The sequence below is a fragment of the Artemia franciscana genome, chromosome 8 (assembly GCF_032884065.1).
Source record: "Artemia franciscana chromosome 8, ASM3288406v1, whole genome shotgun sequence".
In the NCBI taxonomy this organism is placed as follows: domain Eukaryota; kingdom Metazoa; phylum Arthropoda; class Branchiopoda; order Anostraca; family Artemiidae; genus Artemia; species Artemia franciscana.
Window position 1 is genome coordinate 50,549,447 of NC_088870.1, and position 18,185 is coordinate 50,567,631.

The 18,185-nt window shown below is 34.9% G+C and overlaps 1 protein-coding gene across 5 annotated transcripts in view; it reads right to left on the reverse strand.

The window, feature by feature from the left end:
• Positions 1–18,185, reverse strand: part of LOC136030537 (PAX3- and PAX7-binding protein 1-like) — a 93,046-nt gene that overhangs the window by 65,809 nt on the left and 9,052 nt on the right. For all 5 annotated transcript variants that reach the window (XM_065709586.1, XM_065709585.1, XM_065709584.1 and 2 more), the window contains exons 2-4: positions 15,447–15,628; positions 11,324–11,499; positions 6,415–6,565 (exon numbers count right to left, since the gene is read on the reverse strand). In XM_065709586.1, coding sequence (XP_065565658.1) covers positions 6,415–6,565; positions 11,324–11,499; positions 15,447–15,624 — 505 coding nt within the window. In that variant the 5' untranslated portion in view covers positions 15,625–15,628. The remainder of the gene's footprint in view (positions 1–6,414; positions 6,566–11,323; positions 11,500–15,446; positions 15,629–18,185) is intronic.

Genomic DNA, 18,185 nt, shown 5'->3' on the forward strand with positions numbered 1-18,185 from the left:
CAAGCCTGGACATCAAAAGGTCAATCATCAACCGCTTCCGCGAGCTCCACGAGGATATACAATTTCATGGTGACGCATCCAAGACAGAGAGAAACAGGAGGAAGGCTTTAGTTGAGGAGTTGAAAAGAAGAATAAGCTCAGGTGAGCCCAACCTCATGATCTTCAAGGACCAAATCGTTCCAAAAAACGAGGCTGCTCATCGCAGTTGGGGAGCGCCACCCCGGTCCCCTCCAAAGCAATCTACGATGGAAACCTAGTTATATCATCGCATCCTCATGTAAATAGTTTTGTTTCCCCAGTGCTTTGTTTTGATAAATCGTCAGTTGATATTTCTTGTGAAGCTTCATCCAATCCTTCTCCAAATGTTTCCCATGTCGATTCAAGAGCTATTTCTGCTAATGTTAATTCAAATGTTATATCTAATAATTCGCTCGTGTCATGTCAGAATTCAGCGGATTCAAGTTTTTCAAGTACTATATCTGATATTACCTCTGAGTCTCAACAGCCAAATTTCCCGAGTCGGAAGCCCCTTTCTGAAAATACTTTCCGTGTTCTTTCAAGCAATGTTCACTGTCTGACAAATAAGCTTCTAGAATCCGAAGTGCTTCTTAGGGAGGAAGCAGCAGATATTGCGAGTTTTGTTGAATTGTTACCGAAACATAGTTTTTTGGCGGTTATTGAAACATCCCTACAGATCTCGGGATATCAACTATTTAGCAACTTGGAGCATTCACATTGTCGAAGAGGAGTTGGTGTTTATGTAAGAGATGGTATCCAGGTTAGTGTTGTAAATCCTACTATGCTTGATATATCTTTGATAGAAAGTGTATGGCTTGATATCTCCATTGCTAATAAAAATTTGCGTCTTGGGTGCATTTATTGAAGTCCAAGTGCTCCTTCCCTTGAAGATAGTGAATTGGCCCTCAAAACTATCATTGATGAAATGACATCTTCAATATCCCTTCCTAGCTCATTTGAGTTAATAATCACTGGAGATTTTAATTTTCCTGCAATTGAGTGGGTTGAAGGAACTGGACATATTTCATGTAATAGTAGAGACTCACCTTTTCTATTTTGCCTATCAAATAATTTTCTTCATCAGACTATCGATAAGCCTACACGCTATAGAGCTGATCAGAATCCCTCGCTGTTAGACCTTGTCATTTTGCGTGATACTGATTCCCTCATTCGTAATGATTATTTACCGCCAATTGCTAGTAGTGACCACCTAGTTATTCTGTCTGTGTTGTCCCTAAATAGTCGTCCTCAACCTAAATTTCGTCCTCAGACTTTCACCGACTATGAGGCAATACAGTAGGAACTTTCATCTGCAAACTGTTCAATGCTTATCACCAGTGACATCAATGAGTCGTGGCTAAATTTCAAAAAAACTCTTCTTGCTCTTGAAAAGAAACATTCCAGGGTTATTTTTAGGAAACAGCCCAAAACACTTCCCTTCCTCACTAAGGAAGTTAAGAAGCTGATTAACCAGAAATCTAGAGCTTGGAAACGGTATATGAAGAAGAGGAACCAGGAGACCCTGTCATTTTATAAGGCAGTACGGAATCGTGTAACAGATTCTGTAAAAAAAACTGAAATCTGCCTACGAGGAAAATTTGGCTTCTGAGATCAAGTTAAACCCAAAATCTTTTCGGAGACATGTCTCTTCTAAAAACCCAAATCATCATACTATTCCTGACCTTGTTGACCACAGTGTATTATACTCATCTCCAATAGAAAAGGCTGACATTCTAAATGCACAATTTGCTTCTGCCTTTACCCAAAATTCAGGCACCTCCTCACCAGATCCTCCATTGTATGAAGTGCTTTTCCCTATGCCTGATCTGTCAGTAGGTGAATTAATGGTTTTCAATAGCCTTGAGAAGCTTGATGTAAATAAGTCAAAGGGACAAGACAGTGTTCATCCACATCTTCTTAGGGAGTGTCGAAAAGCTCTCAGCTACCCCCTGTGCATGCTGTTCCGGTTATCTCTTCAAAATGGGGAACTACCGCATGACTGGAAAACATCTTATATAACCCCGATCCATAAAAAGGGACGAAGAGACTCAGCAGAGAATTACCGTCCCATAAGCATCACCTCTGCAGTTGTTAAGGTGCTTGAGAGATTTGTTAATAAAGCTCTTATTGAACATCTTGAGGTCAATAATATCCTTTCCACATCACAACATGGTTCCAGATCTGGTAGATCTGTGGACACTAACCTTATCCAAACATATGAATTAGTGACTACACTGCTTGATGAGGGTTTTTCTGTCGACATGATTCTTCTTGATCTGTCCAAAGCATTCGACAAAGTTTGTCATGAATTCCTCATAATCAAATTGAGGGCTGCAGGTGTCAACGAAGGTGTTGTACAGTGGATTATGGGCTTCCTTTCTGAAAGATCACAGAGTGTCAGAGTTTTTGATTTGCAAGGAACTCCTCATTTCTCTTCTCCCACAACTGTATTAAGTGGCGTGCCCCAGGGCACTATTCTTGGACCAACACTTTTCAACTTCTATATTAACGAATTACCCACCCTTCTTTCAAATCTTATTACCCTTTACGCTGATGACTCAAAACTAGTTGGAAAAGCGGCAACTCCCTCTGACCAGCAATCAATTCAAACAGATCTTGATAGTCTAGTAAGATGGGCTAACATGTGGCTTCTGACTTTCAATGTTGACAAATGCCATGTAATTCATTTTGGCAAAAATAACAAGCATCATAAGTATTTCCTTCAAGACAACTTCCTTTCTGCTGTTCCCGATGAAAGAGATCTTGGGGTTATTGTAGATCACCAATTAAAGTTTAGCAGCCATGCTAAGTCTGTTTCATCTTCTGCAAATAAAACCCTCGGTATCATAAAAAGAACCATCTCCAGCCGACACCCTAGAGTTCTTATGAAGTTATATAAGGCGCTAGTACGTCCACGCCTGGAGGTTGGAATGTCATTGGCAGCCCCTTTCTTCAAAAAAGATAGGAAGTTGCTTGAGGATGTCCAGCGTCGTGCCACTAAGATGGTTACCAACATGAATAAATTTCCATACGAAGAAAGACTACGTCGTTTGAAGCTGCCAACGCTGACATACCGACGGAAAAGGGGTGACATTATTTTAACCAAAAAATCCTCTCTAAAATAACCTTCCCGGTCTCTTTGCACAGCCCTTGCATTCTGGTACTAGAGGACATTCTTTGAAGCTCTCCATGCAGCGTTCCACGAGTAGACATAGAACCCACTTCTTCAGCCAAAGAATCATCAATATGTGGAACCAGCTCTCTGAAGAAACAGTTTCTGCTACTTCAATTGACATGTTCAAGTCCCACCTTGATAGGGAATGGCTCTGCCAGGAGTTCCTTTACAATTGGGAAGCTGCAGAGTCCTCCACAAGAGTCTAATCTAACAGCCACAATCTACACCAAACGAATTCTTTTTTTCTCATGGAGCATCACAAGGATGGATAATCCTTATATCGCTCCAAGCTGCGATTTAAGGTAATTTAAGATAAATGTTCAAGCTTCACCAAAAGCTTTACAAAATAAATTCAAAAAAACAAAACTCCAGCTCCAGTTTCTAGAAATCCACTGAAGCTTCTATGAAGTCATAAATTTTGATAAAGATTTTTCAGAAACTGATTCTGAAAAATAATCTGGTGAAAGAAAATATTTATACAGTGAAATTTATTAAGCTCACACGTTAAATTATATTGGTTGAATGTTTTTTTTTACCCTTCATAATATTTGGAACTTACCCACCTTTAGTACAAAATTCGAGATGTATGGAATTTTGCTAGACTTAAAATCCTTCGTCCATGAGGACAGGGGTTTTTTACGCTCTTTACGCTAAAGTTTGACTCTTTGCCACAATTATACTTTTTAAAACAATTAAAAGCTTTAGCGTAAAGAGCGAGGCGTTGAAGAGGGGACAACCCACTTTATATACGGAGTAATTTCTGTTCGTTTTAAGTTTTAATGTCGCTCCTTACTTACAGTTATAAAAACTAGTTTTTTTCATTTAATTTCTGAACGTTTTTGAATTAATGCATGTTTGATTTTGGCTCTCCACCATAGGACATAGACAATTTTTTGTATTGAATCAGATTAACAGATTATTAGAATGAAATTTGCATATTAATTCCTTTTTTGGCTAAATGGCTTTCTCTTAGTTATGATCAGACGATTTTGAGAAATAAGGGGTGGGGAAGGAGGCCTAGTTGCCCTCCAATTTTTCAGTTACATAAAAAGGCAACTATAACTTTTAATTTTTAACTAACGTTTCTATTAGTAAAAAATACACGTAACTTAAGAATTAACTTACGTAACAAACGTTTATATTCTTATATTTTTATTATGTATATAAGGGGGTTTTGTACCCTCGTTAATGCCTCGCTCTTTACACTAAATCGCAAGTTTTGTCTCAACTCTTTAAGAATGACCCCTGAATCAGAAAGGCCGTAGAGTAAATAGTTGAAATTACTAAAAATACTTCAGCATAAAAAGCGAGGTATTTATCTCCTCCTAAATACCTCGCTATTTATGCTAAAGTGTATTTTCAGCCCATCATATGCGTAATAATCTCTGTTCGTTTTAAGCTTCAATGCTACTCCTTACTTTCTCCTTAATTGAAAAAACTTTTTCATGTTTATTTTTTCATTGTTTTTTTTATAGTAGTTTTAGAAAATCCTTCGCCCTTTTCATTGAATTTCTCTTCCCCATGACATATTTCTCCAAGGAAAGATTTACCCACATAGCCCCCTCCCCTCAGCCCCACCCCCCAAAACCAAAAAAATCCCCCTGAAAACGTCTCTACAATTCCCAATAACGATTATTATATGTAAACACTGGTCAAAGTTTGTAACTTGCAGCCCCTCCCCCAGGGACTGTGGGGGAGTAAGTTATTTCCAAAGACATAGCTATTATGGTTATTGACTATGCGGAACAAAATGACTATCTCAAAATTTTGATCCGTTGACTTTGGAGAAAAATGAGCGTGGGAGGAGGCCTAGGTGCCCTCCGATTTTTTGGTCACTTAAAAAAGGCACCAGAACTTTTCATTTCCGTTAGAATGAGCCCTCTTGCGACATTCTAGGACCACTTGGTCAACACGATGATCCCTGGGAAAAAAAAACAAATAAACACGCACCCGTGGTTTGTCTTCTGGCAAAAAATACGAAATTCCACATTTTTGTAGATAGGAGCTTGAAATTTTTGCTATAGGGTTCTCTGATACACCGAATGCGATGGTGAGATTGTCGTTAAGATTCTATGACTTTTACGAGGTGTTTCCCCCTATTTTCCAAAATAAAGCAAATTTTCTCAGGCTCGTAACTTTTGATGACAAAGACTAAAGTTGGTGAAACTTATATATTTAAAATCAGCATGAAAATTCGATTCTTTTTATGTATATTTTAGCATCAAAATTCCGTTTTTTAGAGTTTTGTTTACTATTGAGCCGGGTCGCTCCTTACTACAGTTCGTTACAACGAACTGTTTGATTTGGCCCGTGGCTTACCACGCCCTAAATCTAAACAGCCTGGCACAACAAGTTTGGCTCCACAAAAAAGGCAAATAGAAAATAATTTTTGATCATCAATGGTCTATTAAATCATCTAGCCGTCCTAGACGGGTGGCTAGCCCGCTTGACTATTCTAAGAACAGGGGTTCGAATCCTGGTGTCGCTGATTATTTGGTTTGGAATGGAAAATTAATTTATTTTCGAGTCTCGGAGGACAGGAGGGGCAATCGTCCTGTCTAGGTTTTGAAAAACACCTTTTTTGTATTTTCAATATATATAAAAAAAATGTTTTTAGATACTCATCTTACCATTTTCAGATCTATCGATTCACCAAGTCAGAATTGTTACAATGCTTGACTTTTTCTTAGAGAATGATATAAATTTGTATAAAAAGAAGAAAATTATTCTATTTTCGTATCTTTTAGAGGTAGTTTTAATAATAAAGCTAAATCGCCTTTATTCGATGATAGTAAAATTATTGTTTTAAATCGAAGCATTAAAATGGTACACTACAAAAAGGAAACGAAAAATTTTCAAAGGGAATGTAAAGAAAATTAGTTCGTAAAAAAAAAATGCGGAATTGGTTAACAGTTAGTTGTTTTTTTAAAGCATTTTCTTTTTAATTTTAGTTCCATTCCATCAATGGTTGTTTGGTTTGGAACAGAGTCATTGGTGTGACACTGTGAGCGTAGCCAGAGTCGACCCAGTTTTAAATGGGTACCTGGAGTAATCTGGGGGAAAACAAGGGAAGCGACGGATGATTTGCCCCCAATCACGCAATACAGTCCCGGCCGAAGGCAAAAAATCAGGATATGGTCAGCATGCAAAAAAGTAAAGCAATGGAAATTTGCTTCTGGAACAAATCCTCAGTGATTCTTTATGAACATGGCAGCACTAACCTTGTAAGACTTTACGAAAGGGATCAGGTCTTCGATATGCAACACTTCTTCCATTCTCCTCAACTTCCTCCTCATCAGAATGATCTTCAGCAAATTCAGCTTCTCTGCCTGTTAGTATTTTGCCTTCAAATCCGTGTTTTACAGGTTTGATCTGAAACACAGACTGCAATTAAATAAATGTTATTTCAATCAGAGGTAAAACTTTTCAAAACGAGAAGGGGGGTCACGGACTTTCAAGAAAGTAGTTGCGCTCCCGGAATGTTTTTTTTCAGAGATTGAAAAAAATATCTATTTAAAAAAACTTAATGTTCTAGCTAACTTAATATGTTAATCTTGCTGATTTTTTTTAGTTTAAAATACCGCGGGGTAAAATCTCTTATTTAATCGCAGGCTTCTTAAACAATACTGAAAAAGACTGAATTCGGTAAATTCGAGTAAATTCAACACTGGCTAATTCGGTAAAACACTGGTAAAATCTCTTATTTAATCGCAGGCTTCTTAAACAACACTGAAAAAGTTATGCCAGCTTTGCCTCTCACAGAGACTATCTCTCTTGGCTTTACTCTAATTAGGCATGGCTCTCAAATCTTTTGTCACTTCCACACATCCACTTCAGCACATCCAATGATTGAAGCTGACCCATTCCACCCCAAAATTGAAGACAGGTCACTGCACAGAAGCAGAAAACCACCAATTTAACTTAAAATTAATTTAAAAAAAAATATTGCCATGAAAAATTCTATAATTTTACTAATTTCTAAGGATCTTAAGATACTTTCTTTTTATCATTCATATCGTTTAAATTGCTAACGATCGTACAAAAACTGTATTTCTTACTCGAATATTTTAAAGCTCCATTTTGAAATTAAACAGTGTCAAACTCAAACCAAAAAAATATAAAATTCTGTAGAAAATTGTAGATGTGATACACTTGACGAATATTTTAGTTGGCTGGCCTACATCCATTAATAAATTCATCAAGGTAGTCTGAGCTTCCAAAAATTGATTGATTTTTATTTTATTTAAGCTGAATTAAAAGAAATAATAGATAATTCCTTTTGGGCATTTATTTGTTATTTTACTCATTTTTTATACGTTTTTTTCGAGGGGGGGAAGCTTTTTTTGGGTCTTGATTTCCCTCTTGTTGTTCCATTGCTGGTTCATAAAAAAACAGTCTCTTTTTTGTGTATTGTCGGGTGGTATTTGCTGTGGCGTGGTGAGTAATTAATTTTATGTCTATTATTTTTTCTTCTTTGTCAAGTCTTTCTTTGATTGATTATTCATTTATTTCTCTAGTTATTTTTGTTTGTACAAAACAAGCTTGTCTCTCTGTCTGATATTTGTATATTGTGTATGTTGTATATATATATATATATATATATATATATATATATATATATATATATATATATATATATATATATATTTAAAACATAAATGAAACTGAACCTCATGCATTATCCTTTAATGTCAGAAACGTAATGGTTAACAAACCAAGATTGATTTTATCAGGGGCTAAACCACGCAACAATTTAAGAGGTCGCTCAAATCGAAGTGCAATTCTTCCAATTCTTCAGACTGTACCCTTTCCAAAAATTTGAAAAATATACCAAAAAGTATGCGGAAAACATTCAGAAAAAATCAGAAACGTCTTAGACTTTAAATAAACTCAGTGTCTTTAAACATATAGTGAACTAAAATCATAGCAATGGTAGTGCAGTCCATCCATAGATGTCAGTGATAATCCATCAAAAAGTTCAATAAATCAAAATTAAAAAAAAAAAAAAAAGCATTAGACCAAAACTATCTTTTAGTCTATACTTGTCGTGACAGGGAAAACACGGGAGTTGCTTTTCCAGCATCTCCCCCTCCCCCTTTGTGGTCTTCTAAGAGCGCCTCTTATTCCGTGACACTTAACATATTTCAACCACGTTGCTTAGCTTCACATAGCGCTTGGCACACTTCACATCACGTTATAAATATCGGACTGGGAATGCTGGGGACAACTTCCATATTTAAAATGGTAACCCCACATTAAACCCTACAGACTTAGAATTTGCAAAGAAAACGAGGTCAGCTTGATTATACATAAATTAGCGATGTAAATCAACAAAAGAAAGCGATAGCAGTAATTAAACAGTACCCACTACATGATAGAAGAAGTGGAGTAACGTAAAAAAAATTACGTACTGTAATTAAACAGTACCCACTACATGCTACCCAATTAGGTACTGTAATTAAACAGTACCCACTACATGATAGAAGAAGTGGAGTAACAATAAAAAAAATTAGGTACTGTAATTAAACAGTGCCCACTACATGATACCCAATTAGGTACTGTAATTAAACAGTACCCACTACATGATACCCAATTAGGTACTGTAATTAAACAGTACCCACTACATGATAGAAGAAGTTGAGTAACAATAAAAAAAAGAGCTTTCAGAACATAAACTTTTCAAAGATAAAAACTTCAAAACAAACTTTCTTTATGAAAAAAATAAACTAATTGGCTTCTTCAACCACAATACGAAATTGGTAGAAACAGAAAACCACTAAATAACCAGAAAAACAGAAAATGACATAGTTTAAGCAGTTTCGGACCGAAACTCGGAGCTAAATAATAATAAACACAATGAAGTAGTCCCAATAATGATATAAACCTTGTTTTAAGGAGACAGCAAAATTCTGACGAACTAATATAAAAGTTCGCGTTATAAAAAATATTAAATTATGGAGAGACCAGAGTGATCTTAGAAATTATTTACGTAATGCTGTTTGTTTTGCTAGAATTTCCAATTCCTAGCGATTTTAAAGTGCTAAAAACCCTAAGATCTAATTAAGAGTTGACCTGAGGACCTCAGTCAGTTTCCTATTTTTAAAGGAAAAGTAAATTAGAACCGTTCACTAGCAATGCAGTTCATGGATTCATATCTTTTGAAGGGAGGGAGATCTTCTGGCCCAACAAGTCGATTTTTCCCTTTTTTTGTCAGAAACGTAGATAGAATCATGGAGTTTCTCTTGCAGGGGAACTACCCACCCCTCCTTCCAAAATTAATGCACGTAAATTTTAAAGATATCTGACGCGGGGAAGGCGGGTCATAATATCTCAAAGAGACAGTATGTTTAAAAAGTTAATTTTTGTCAAAATAATCTAATCCTCCCTTCTACTGCTGAGAATTCAACAGTTAAAAAGATCTAGACCCTTAGGATGGGAGCAGTAAGGGAGGGGCAAAGGAACGGTAAAACCTTAATGGAATAGTTGTGGTCATCAAGTCAAAGCTAATTGTAAAAAAAAAAAAAAAACAAGACAGAGAGTTCAATTGAGTGAGAGGCAAACCTGGCATTAATCCCCCTCTTATTAGGATTGTATAAAAATCATGTTAGTTCATTTGTTATTAGATATGTCTATCTATTATCCGCCCATGAACAAAGTCAATATTCGATGGACAAAATATTTTATAAATTTTTGGGGGAGAAACCCTTCACTTAATCTTAAAGGGAATATCAAAGCATACAGTCATAACATCTCAAGGGACAGTTATTTTTCAAAAATTAATTTTTGTCAAAACATTCTAAATTCTCATAATCCCCTCCCCCCTCTATTGTTGAGAATTAAGTGGTCCAAATGGCCTAGGGTTTTAGAATGGGAGCAAGGGGAAGAGATTTCAAAACCTTAAGTATGTTTTATGCTTCAGAAATTCAGACGGCAAAATATTTAAAATTTATTCGACAAACCCTTCACATTAATCATGGGGGGAGTACATTAATCTAGTGGGGGTTCTTACGTGGGAAGATCTCTTTCCAAGGAATAGTTTTCGTGGGGGTGGGGAATTGTCCATTTTTTTATTAAATGAAAGTTCTTAAGCCGAACTGGCCGGACATGACAATAAACAACAAAGAGAGATAAAACTCTACAAAAAAAAAAAAAAAACCTCAAACGAGACGACGGCCAGTAGAGAGGAAAGACTAAAACAACGCGGATATTTCGCCTGTATCCAAACAAGGCGTCCTCAGCACAAGATAAAAAAAAACTAAACTAAAAACAAATAAAAACCACCACCAATAATAATAAATACAATTGTCGCTACTTATCCACGTTGGGAATATTTCTAATGATAGAGGTTTTTCTCAGTGGGCGAGGAAGGCTATAGAAATTAAAAAACATATATTTGCTAATCTTTCAATAAATAGAGACACAGGGAATTTAAATATCGACCCAATTTATGATTTTCTTTTGAAAAATAAACCAATAATCAATAAGGGAATTAAAATTTTACACAATCACCAGGGGACAAGATTACCTACTAGACCAAAAAGAGTTGCTTTAATATTAGCTTACAAGAGGATTATTTCGCAACAGAATAGTTAACTAAGTTTCGATTTTCATAATTTTTCCTCAGTTGCTCTTTGATGTTCTCATTGAAGTAACTCGAATAGCTTCTTTTCCCTACGTGGATAAGTAGCGACAACTGTATTTATTATTATTGGTGGTGGTTTTTATTTGTTTTTAGTTTAGTTTTCTTTTTATCTTGTGCTGAGGACGCCTTGTTTGGATACAGGCGAAATATCCGCGTTGTTTTAGTCTTTTCTCTCTACTGGCCGTCGTCTCGTTTGAGGTTTTTTTTGTAGAGTTTTATCTCTCTTTATTGTTTATTTTTATTAAATAAAAAAAAAGCAAGTTAGGGGAAGATGTCTTTTATTGTGGCACCCCCTGCCCCACAATCTTGGATGGTGTCTCTGGTTTGGTATAGAATATTTCCACTGCATTCCCTATTTGTTCGAATATCTTACTTCTTACTTCTACTATTATTATTCTTACTTTTTACATCTACTTCTATTACTTCTATAAGATTCTTATATTCTTGTGTACTATGCTATTATTATTCTACTTCTATACTATTCTTACTTCTCCCTTAACAACTATTGAAACTTCTTCATCTTTAAGTTTTCGGCTTTCGCTAAGTAAATCCTCTTTCTGAGTCTTCGGTTGTTCTTTATCCTTGTCTTTTCTTTCTTTTTCAACTTGCTTCGTGATCTTACGACTCTGGGAAGACTTCTTCACTTGAAAACATTCTTCTTCCTCTAAAAAAATGAAAAACACAAATTAGTAATTGAACAAAAGAACTAGAACAAAATTAAGGCCTGAAAAAATGTACATGTAATAACTTAAGCAGCCAACGTTAGCAGATTGCACTCTTATCTAGAGAATAGGGACAGAAGCTACGCAAAAAATCTGCTGTTTTAGATGTTTAACATAAAATCAAGTTTTTTTTCTGGTGGCCAGCAGGCTCAGAGGCGAAGCCCTCCTCCACATCTCAATATTACTGCAGCTTTCCCTATAATTTCCTATACGTTCTCTATAATTTCTCTTTAAGTTTAAAACTACACTCGATACCCTCGTCAAAAATAAATTATGTGTGTCATGCACATCATCTTGTACTAAAACTGTTAAATCCACCTAAGATAAAGTCGTCTTGACTAACGTGTCCCACGATTGGCTTAGCGCTATCTGAAATTTTTCTGTCACTACAACCCATTAAATCTATGCTCCCCCCCTCCAATTATGCTGGTTAATAGCATTAATCATTAACATTTGTACGTTATACACACAACTACTAAAAAAAATTTACAACCCCACCCCCTCCCTACCACACAAGCCTTTGTGGTATCCCAAAGGAGAACACCTCATTTATTTAGGAAACACTCATACAATATCTTTTTTTTGTAGAAAGTATTCGAATACAAATTACTCACTAAAACTAGCAAAAAAAAATAACACCTTTCCATAATAATATGGAAAGAAAACCTCAAAAATCCAAAAAAACAAAAAAAAAAGAGAAAAAACTCAAGATCCTTGTTTATAAGTTTTTTGGCAAAGCATACTACCTCCCTAAATAGAAAAGAAGATTTTGAGTTTTTACCAATAGTGCTACCAAGCTAGGTGAAACTAACCACTAGTTATATTTTTTTTTAATTCACATTACCTCCACACTCATTTACTCCTAGTCTAAGCACTTCAAGTCTCCTTAACATTAATTGTCAAACCTAACCCTAAAATCTCAGAACTTCCAAACGTCATTCATTTTGCTAACATTTTTATCTGGGACACATAATCTAAATTTAGTTATAATTTCCCATTGAATTCCATGCTCTCCCATAGCCTCTGCTGCATCCCTTAGGACAATGTCAATCAAAATAATAATCCATACGAACAGGGACAATTATATGTAGGGCTTAAGACGAACAAAAATTATTATGTATATGAGAGGGGCTTCGTCCTCCATACCTCGCTCTTTACGCGGAAGTTTATTTTAGAACTTTTAAAACACTTATTATTCTAACTAAATGGCTCTTGTGTCTCAGAAGTCATCCTCAAATAACTGAAACGGAAAGTCAACCTTTAGCGTAAATAGCAAGGTATTGAGGAGGGGGCAACCTCCCCCTCCCTCTTATACGTAATCATTTCCATTGGTTTTAAATTTTAATGTTGTCCCTTACTTTCAGTTGAAGAAACCTTTTTTTTTATTTAATAATCTATAAGGCTGAAGGCTAAAATCTTTTTGAAGTGTCACATATATCAGTAGTTACCAAAAGCTGTCATTACAAAAAATGCATGCTCAAAACGCTGAAAAATGAAAATAATTGCTTCTAAAAATATTGCAGAGATAGACGTTATTAATTTGTAATTGTCAATCAAACTAAAACCTGTCAAGCTAACTATTTTAGTGCTACTGAGACGAATTAGCCAACCAATGCCCAGACGCGTCTTTGGGGGGAGAGGTGGGTGGATTCCTCCCTAGATCTTAAAAAAATCTTTTTTACAGGTATTTCACTAAAAAATACTTATTTTTTGTATTTTCAGATACAAAACTGAAAGAATCACACGTAATCATCCCCCGTCTAGATTTTGAAAAATACATCCCCTCACCCTTGCATTTTCGTTGAAATGCCTAACAACTGTATTGCAATAGTATGGTTTCATTAAACAATTGCAAGAAAAAATAATCAAACATAATAAAAGGCAAAACTATTTTTAAAATTTCGTAATCTCTTCTAAGCAATGAAGAAAAGCAAGACTTGGCAATGCTGGTATTAATTTACAGCCAAATATTTCTTCCTCCCCCCTAAAAGAATTGTACATGCATGCACATACTTAGTAGCCAACGTAGGTTCTTCTGCTTAAAAACAAAAAATAAAACTTGAGAGATATAATGCCTATTAATTGCCAAATTAAAAAAAAAAATATAGAGGGAAAATGTTTATTAAAAGCCAAATGTTTCACATAGTTGATATTCAAGCCTGTAAATCGTAAAATTAAAATATGTTTTAAGAAACTTTAAAAGTAAATTTTCAAACCGAAAATCATGACATTTTTTTCGGATAAAGGCATTTTTAAATGGAAAAAGGCAGGAATCGGCCTTTATCCATTTAAAGCATATTCTTAGGACAGAATTAGAATCCTATTTTTAGAATTATGAAAAATAATCTGAGGCAATGACATAGCTACCAAATGGATCTACAAAATCTAAACGCCTCACTTCCATCCCATTGGGAAGACATGTGGACAGCCACACTGAGGAGAGATGACCGGCAACTCTTCAACCCCACTAGAAGCACAGGAGAATCTAAGATCTAAGACATTAGAACTGTAAGCCTATTCTTAAAATCGCGCTATGATCACACCAAGTAGACACCATGCAACTGGCTCATTTACATTGATTTAAAATTACAAAATTTCTTTTTCCATGACACTTAGTCTAAATCGGAACAATTTTAGCAAAACTTGGCAACATAATAAATCACCATATTCCAGTCCAAAATAGAATGAGTTAGATTCAGCCCATTTTTATATTTGTATCAATATCAAAACTGATGATAACATCAAAAATGAAGCTAATTCGTACCTATTTAAAGTAAAAAAAACTTCCTTTCTCATACATACTACTCGAAACTCGGACAATTTTTGTGTAATTCGGAAGATTTACCAAAAATTGACATCAGGTCAAATCAGCGTATTCCAGAAGAAAATAGAATGAGTGAGGGTAAGCTGATTTATTTATCTTCATCTACATCAAAACTGATGACATCAAATATGAAGTGAATTTACCCCTTTTTAAAGTAAAAAAAAAAAAAAAAATCTTTTCTCCTGCACACTAGTTGAAACGGGCACAATTTTTGTGAAACTTGGTAAAATTTGACAAAAACTGCCAAGAGGTTAAATCAGCATATTGCAGAACAAAATAGAATGAGGTGAGGGTAACATCAAAACTGAAGAAAGCATCAAAAATGAATCTAATTTATACCTATTTAAAGTTATAAAATCTCTTTTCTCCTACACATTAGTCAAAACTGGCACATTTTTTTTTGTGAAATTGGTAAAATTGCCAACAGGTTAAATCAGCATATTCCAGTGCAAAACAGAATGAGTAAGGATAAGCTGATTTTTATACCTTCTTCAACGTCAAAATTGATGACAACATAAAAAGTGAAGCTAATTTATACCTGACTAAAATATAAAAAAAATATATTTTCTCCTACACACCAGTCAAAAGTGGTACGTTTTTTTGAAAATTTGCCAACAGATTAAATCAGCAGATTCCAAAACAAAATAAAATGATTGAGGGTAAGCCCTTCATCAACATAAAAATTGATGACAAAATAAAAAATGATCCTAATTTATAGCCTACCTATTTGAAGTAAAAAAAAAAAAAAAATTCTTTTCTCCTACACACTAGTTGAAACTGGCGAAGTTCTGGTGAAAATTGGCAACATGTTAAATCAGCATACTCCAGTAGAAAAGAGAATGACTGAGGGACAGCAAATTTATTTACCTTCATCAAGATCAAAACTGATGACCACATCATACATGAAGCTAATTTATACCTATTTAATGTAACAAAATGTCTTTTCTCCTAACACTAGTTGAAACTGGCGCAATTTCTGTGAAAATTTGGCAAAAATTGGCTACAGATTAAATCATCATATTCCTTTACAAAATAGAATGAGTGTGGGTAAGCCCATTTTTCTACCTTCATCAACATCAAAACTGACAACTGCCCTTTGGATTTGTGAGGTTTTATCAGTTTTCTTTTTCTTTTTACTCTCTTTAAAGGACGCTATTACATTTACTTCTTCTAAATTGTCCCCATGACTATCATCCTCAGAGGCTTGTCTTCTTCTTATTGACTTCACTGGCTTTTTGAACATTTCCCTAAAAAAGTATTAAAAATAAGAAATTAAATAAATTAAAAGAAGCAAGAAATAGAAAACAACTGGGTTCTTTTTCAAAAGAATCAAAAATTAAATTTATGCATTGACTTCACTAACTCCTTACATCCCATTGCCAAAAAAAGAGAGTACACAACATTTTCTTAAAAATTTTCTAAAATTTATTTTGTCAGAGACAAATTCTTTTACTTTGTAAAAAAAATAAAACTAAAAGGTCCATACACTCCAAATCTAGGAAGAATAATTTACATAAAAAAGGAAGTTTTTTCAACTAAATATAAAGAGCAACATTAAAACTTGAAACTAACACAAATTATTTTTTATATGAGGGGAGCTTCCCCCTTCTCAATACCTTCTTCTTTATGCTATAGTTTAATTTTTTGTCCCAATTCTTTAAAAATGCCTCCTGAAATAGCATTCATGTAACTGCACCCTTATGCAACTGAACCCTTGTGACACCTGGTGCAGCTGAATCCTTATTTAACTCAATCCTATACGACTAAGTCATTGTGTAACTGGACCCTCATTCAAATGAATCCTGCTTTTGATTTTCCCAGGGAAATCCCCCCAAGTGAAAAGATTACTTGTGGAAAATTACCTCATGGAAAATTTCCTTCTCAGAACCCCTTCCCCTCAAACAGATAACTTCCATTTACAATTCCAACCCAGCTTAAAACTTCCCCCAGTATATCTTCATATGTAAAATTAAGTACTCAAATAGAAAGCAACACAAACAAAAATAATTTTGCATAAGAATTCTGGTAAATTCCCTAGTGTCTAATTTCCCAAGGAGAGTTCACACCCAAAAACTTCTCTCCCAATGGAAAACAATCCCATGGAAAATTTCCCTACCTTATCCTAGAAAATGTCTGTAGGCTATACTTCTCAATAAAAAATACCATTTTTAAACAATGGGCAAATTCCAGAGCTTGCAGCCCTTTTCCCAGAGGGTGTGGGGGGTCATGTCATCCCCAGTGGCATAATCATTGAACACTCAAGTATGCCGAACAAATTGGCTATGTCAAAATTTTGACCAGACGACTTTAAGTAAAAAGGGGGCATGCAAAGGGGGCTATTTGCCCTCGAATCTTTTTGGCCACTTCAAAAAGGCACTAGATTTTTTTAATTTTCGTTCAACAAATACCATTTTTAAACAATGGGTAAATTCTAGAGCTTGCAGCCCTTTTCCCAGAGGCTGTGGGGGGTCATGTCATCCCCAGTGGCATAATCATTGAACACTCAAGTATGCCGAACAAATTGGCTATGTCAAAATTTTGACCAGATGACTTTAAGTAAAAAGGGGGCTATTTGCCCTCGAATCTTTTTGGCCACTTCAAAAAGGCACTAGATTTTTTTAATTTTCGTTCAAAGGGCCCTTTGTAATCTTCTAGGAAATTTAGTTGATGCAATCACTCCTGGGAGAATATAATAAAAACTGACTAATATGCATCTGTGATGTTCCACCTGGCAAAAAAATACAAATTCCAAATCTCTGCAGAAGGGAACTTGAAATCTCTACAGAAAGGTTCTTTGATACACTGAATCTGATGGTGCAGTTTCCATTAAGATTCCTTGTGCTTTTTGGAGATATTTCCTTCCTTTTTTGAAAATCTGTCAAATATTCACAGACTAATTGCTTTTGATAAATAACATTAAACTTAATAATTTTTATATATTTAGAATCAGTATGAAAAGCCAGTTCTTTTATTTATCTATTGTTATAACAATAGATTTTAGTTTAATTTTGGTTACTATTGGGCTGAGTTGCTCCTTACTTACAGTTCATTGCTGCAAACTGTTTTATTAAACTGGAGTTTAGAGAGCAGAAGGAATAGTGACGATGAGCAAGAAAGCATCTTGATTCATTTATCTTTTTGTAAGGACCTGGTAAAATTTTATATGTCAGCATCTACAAATGTATAAAGGAAATGTTAAATATGAAAGAAAAGAAGAACAAATAGAAACCAGCAAAGCAAAGAAAATTATTATAGTAAATCAGGTAAGGTTTATTAACTAAGAGTCAGGCATACCAATTGGAGAAGGGTTCAGAGAGGGCATGTCACTCCCTCTACTAGATTCAAAAGTATTCTTGTTACTTGCATCTCATATATATTTTAACCACATTTGTTCCTTCACATTCGCTTTTTCATTTTAGCCATATTTGTTTTTGTTCTTTCACAGCCATTAAATTGCACTATTACTTTTTTATAATTTTTTTTTTAATATATATAGAATATATGAAACAATTACTTCCTACTGTTTTAATAGAACAACTTTATTACCCTATTTTTGGCTGTGAACTCTAAGAACAGTTACGTCAAAAACTAAGTGTTGGCTGCTCAGTTCATGGTCACTGTTTTTGCGCATTCCTAATCCAACTATTTTATGAGTAAAACAGACAACAAGCTTTACTTTTTTTGGGGTGTTTCCGTCAAAAACTCAGTGTTGGCTGCTCAGTTCATGGTCACTGTTTTTGTGCATTCATAATCCAACTATTGTATGAGTAAAACAGACAACAAGCTTTGCTTTTTTTGGGGTGT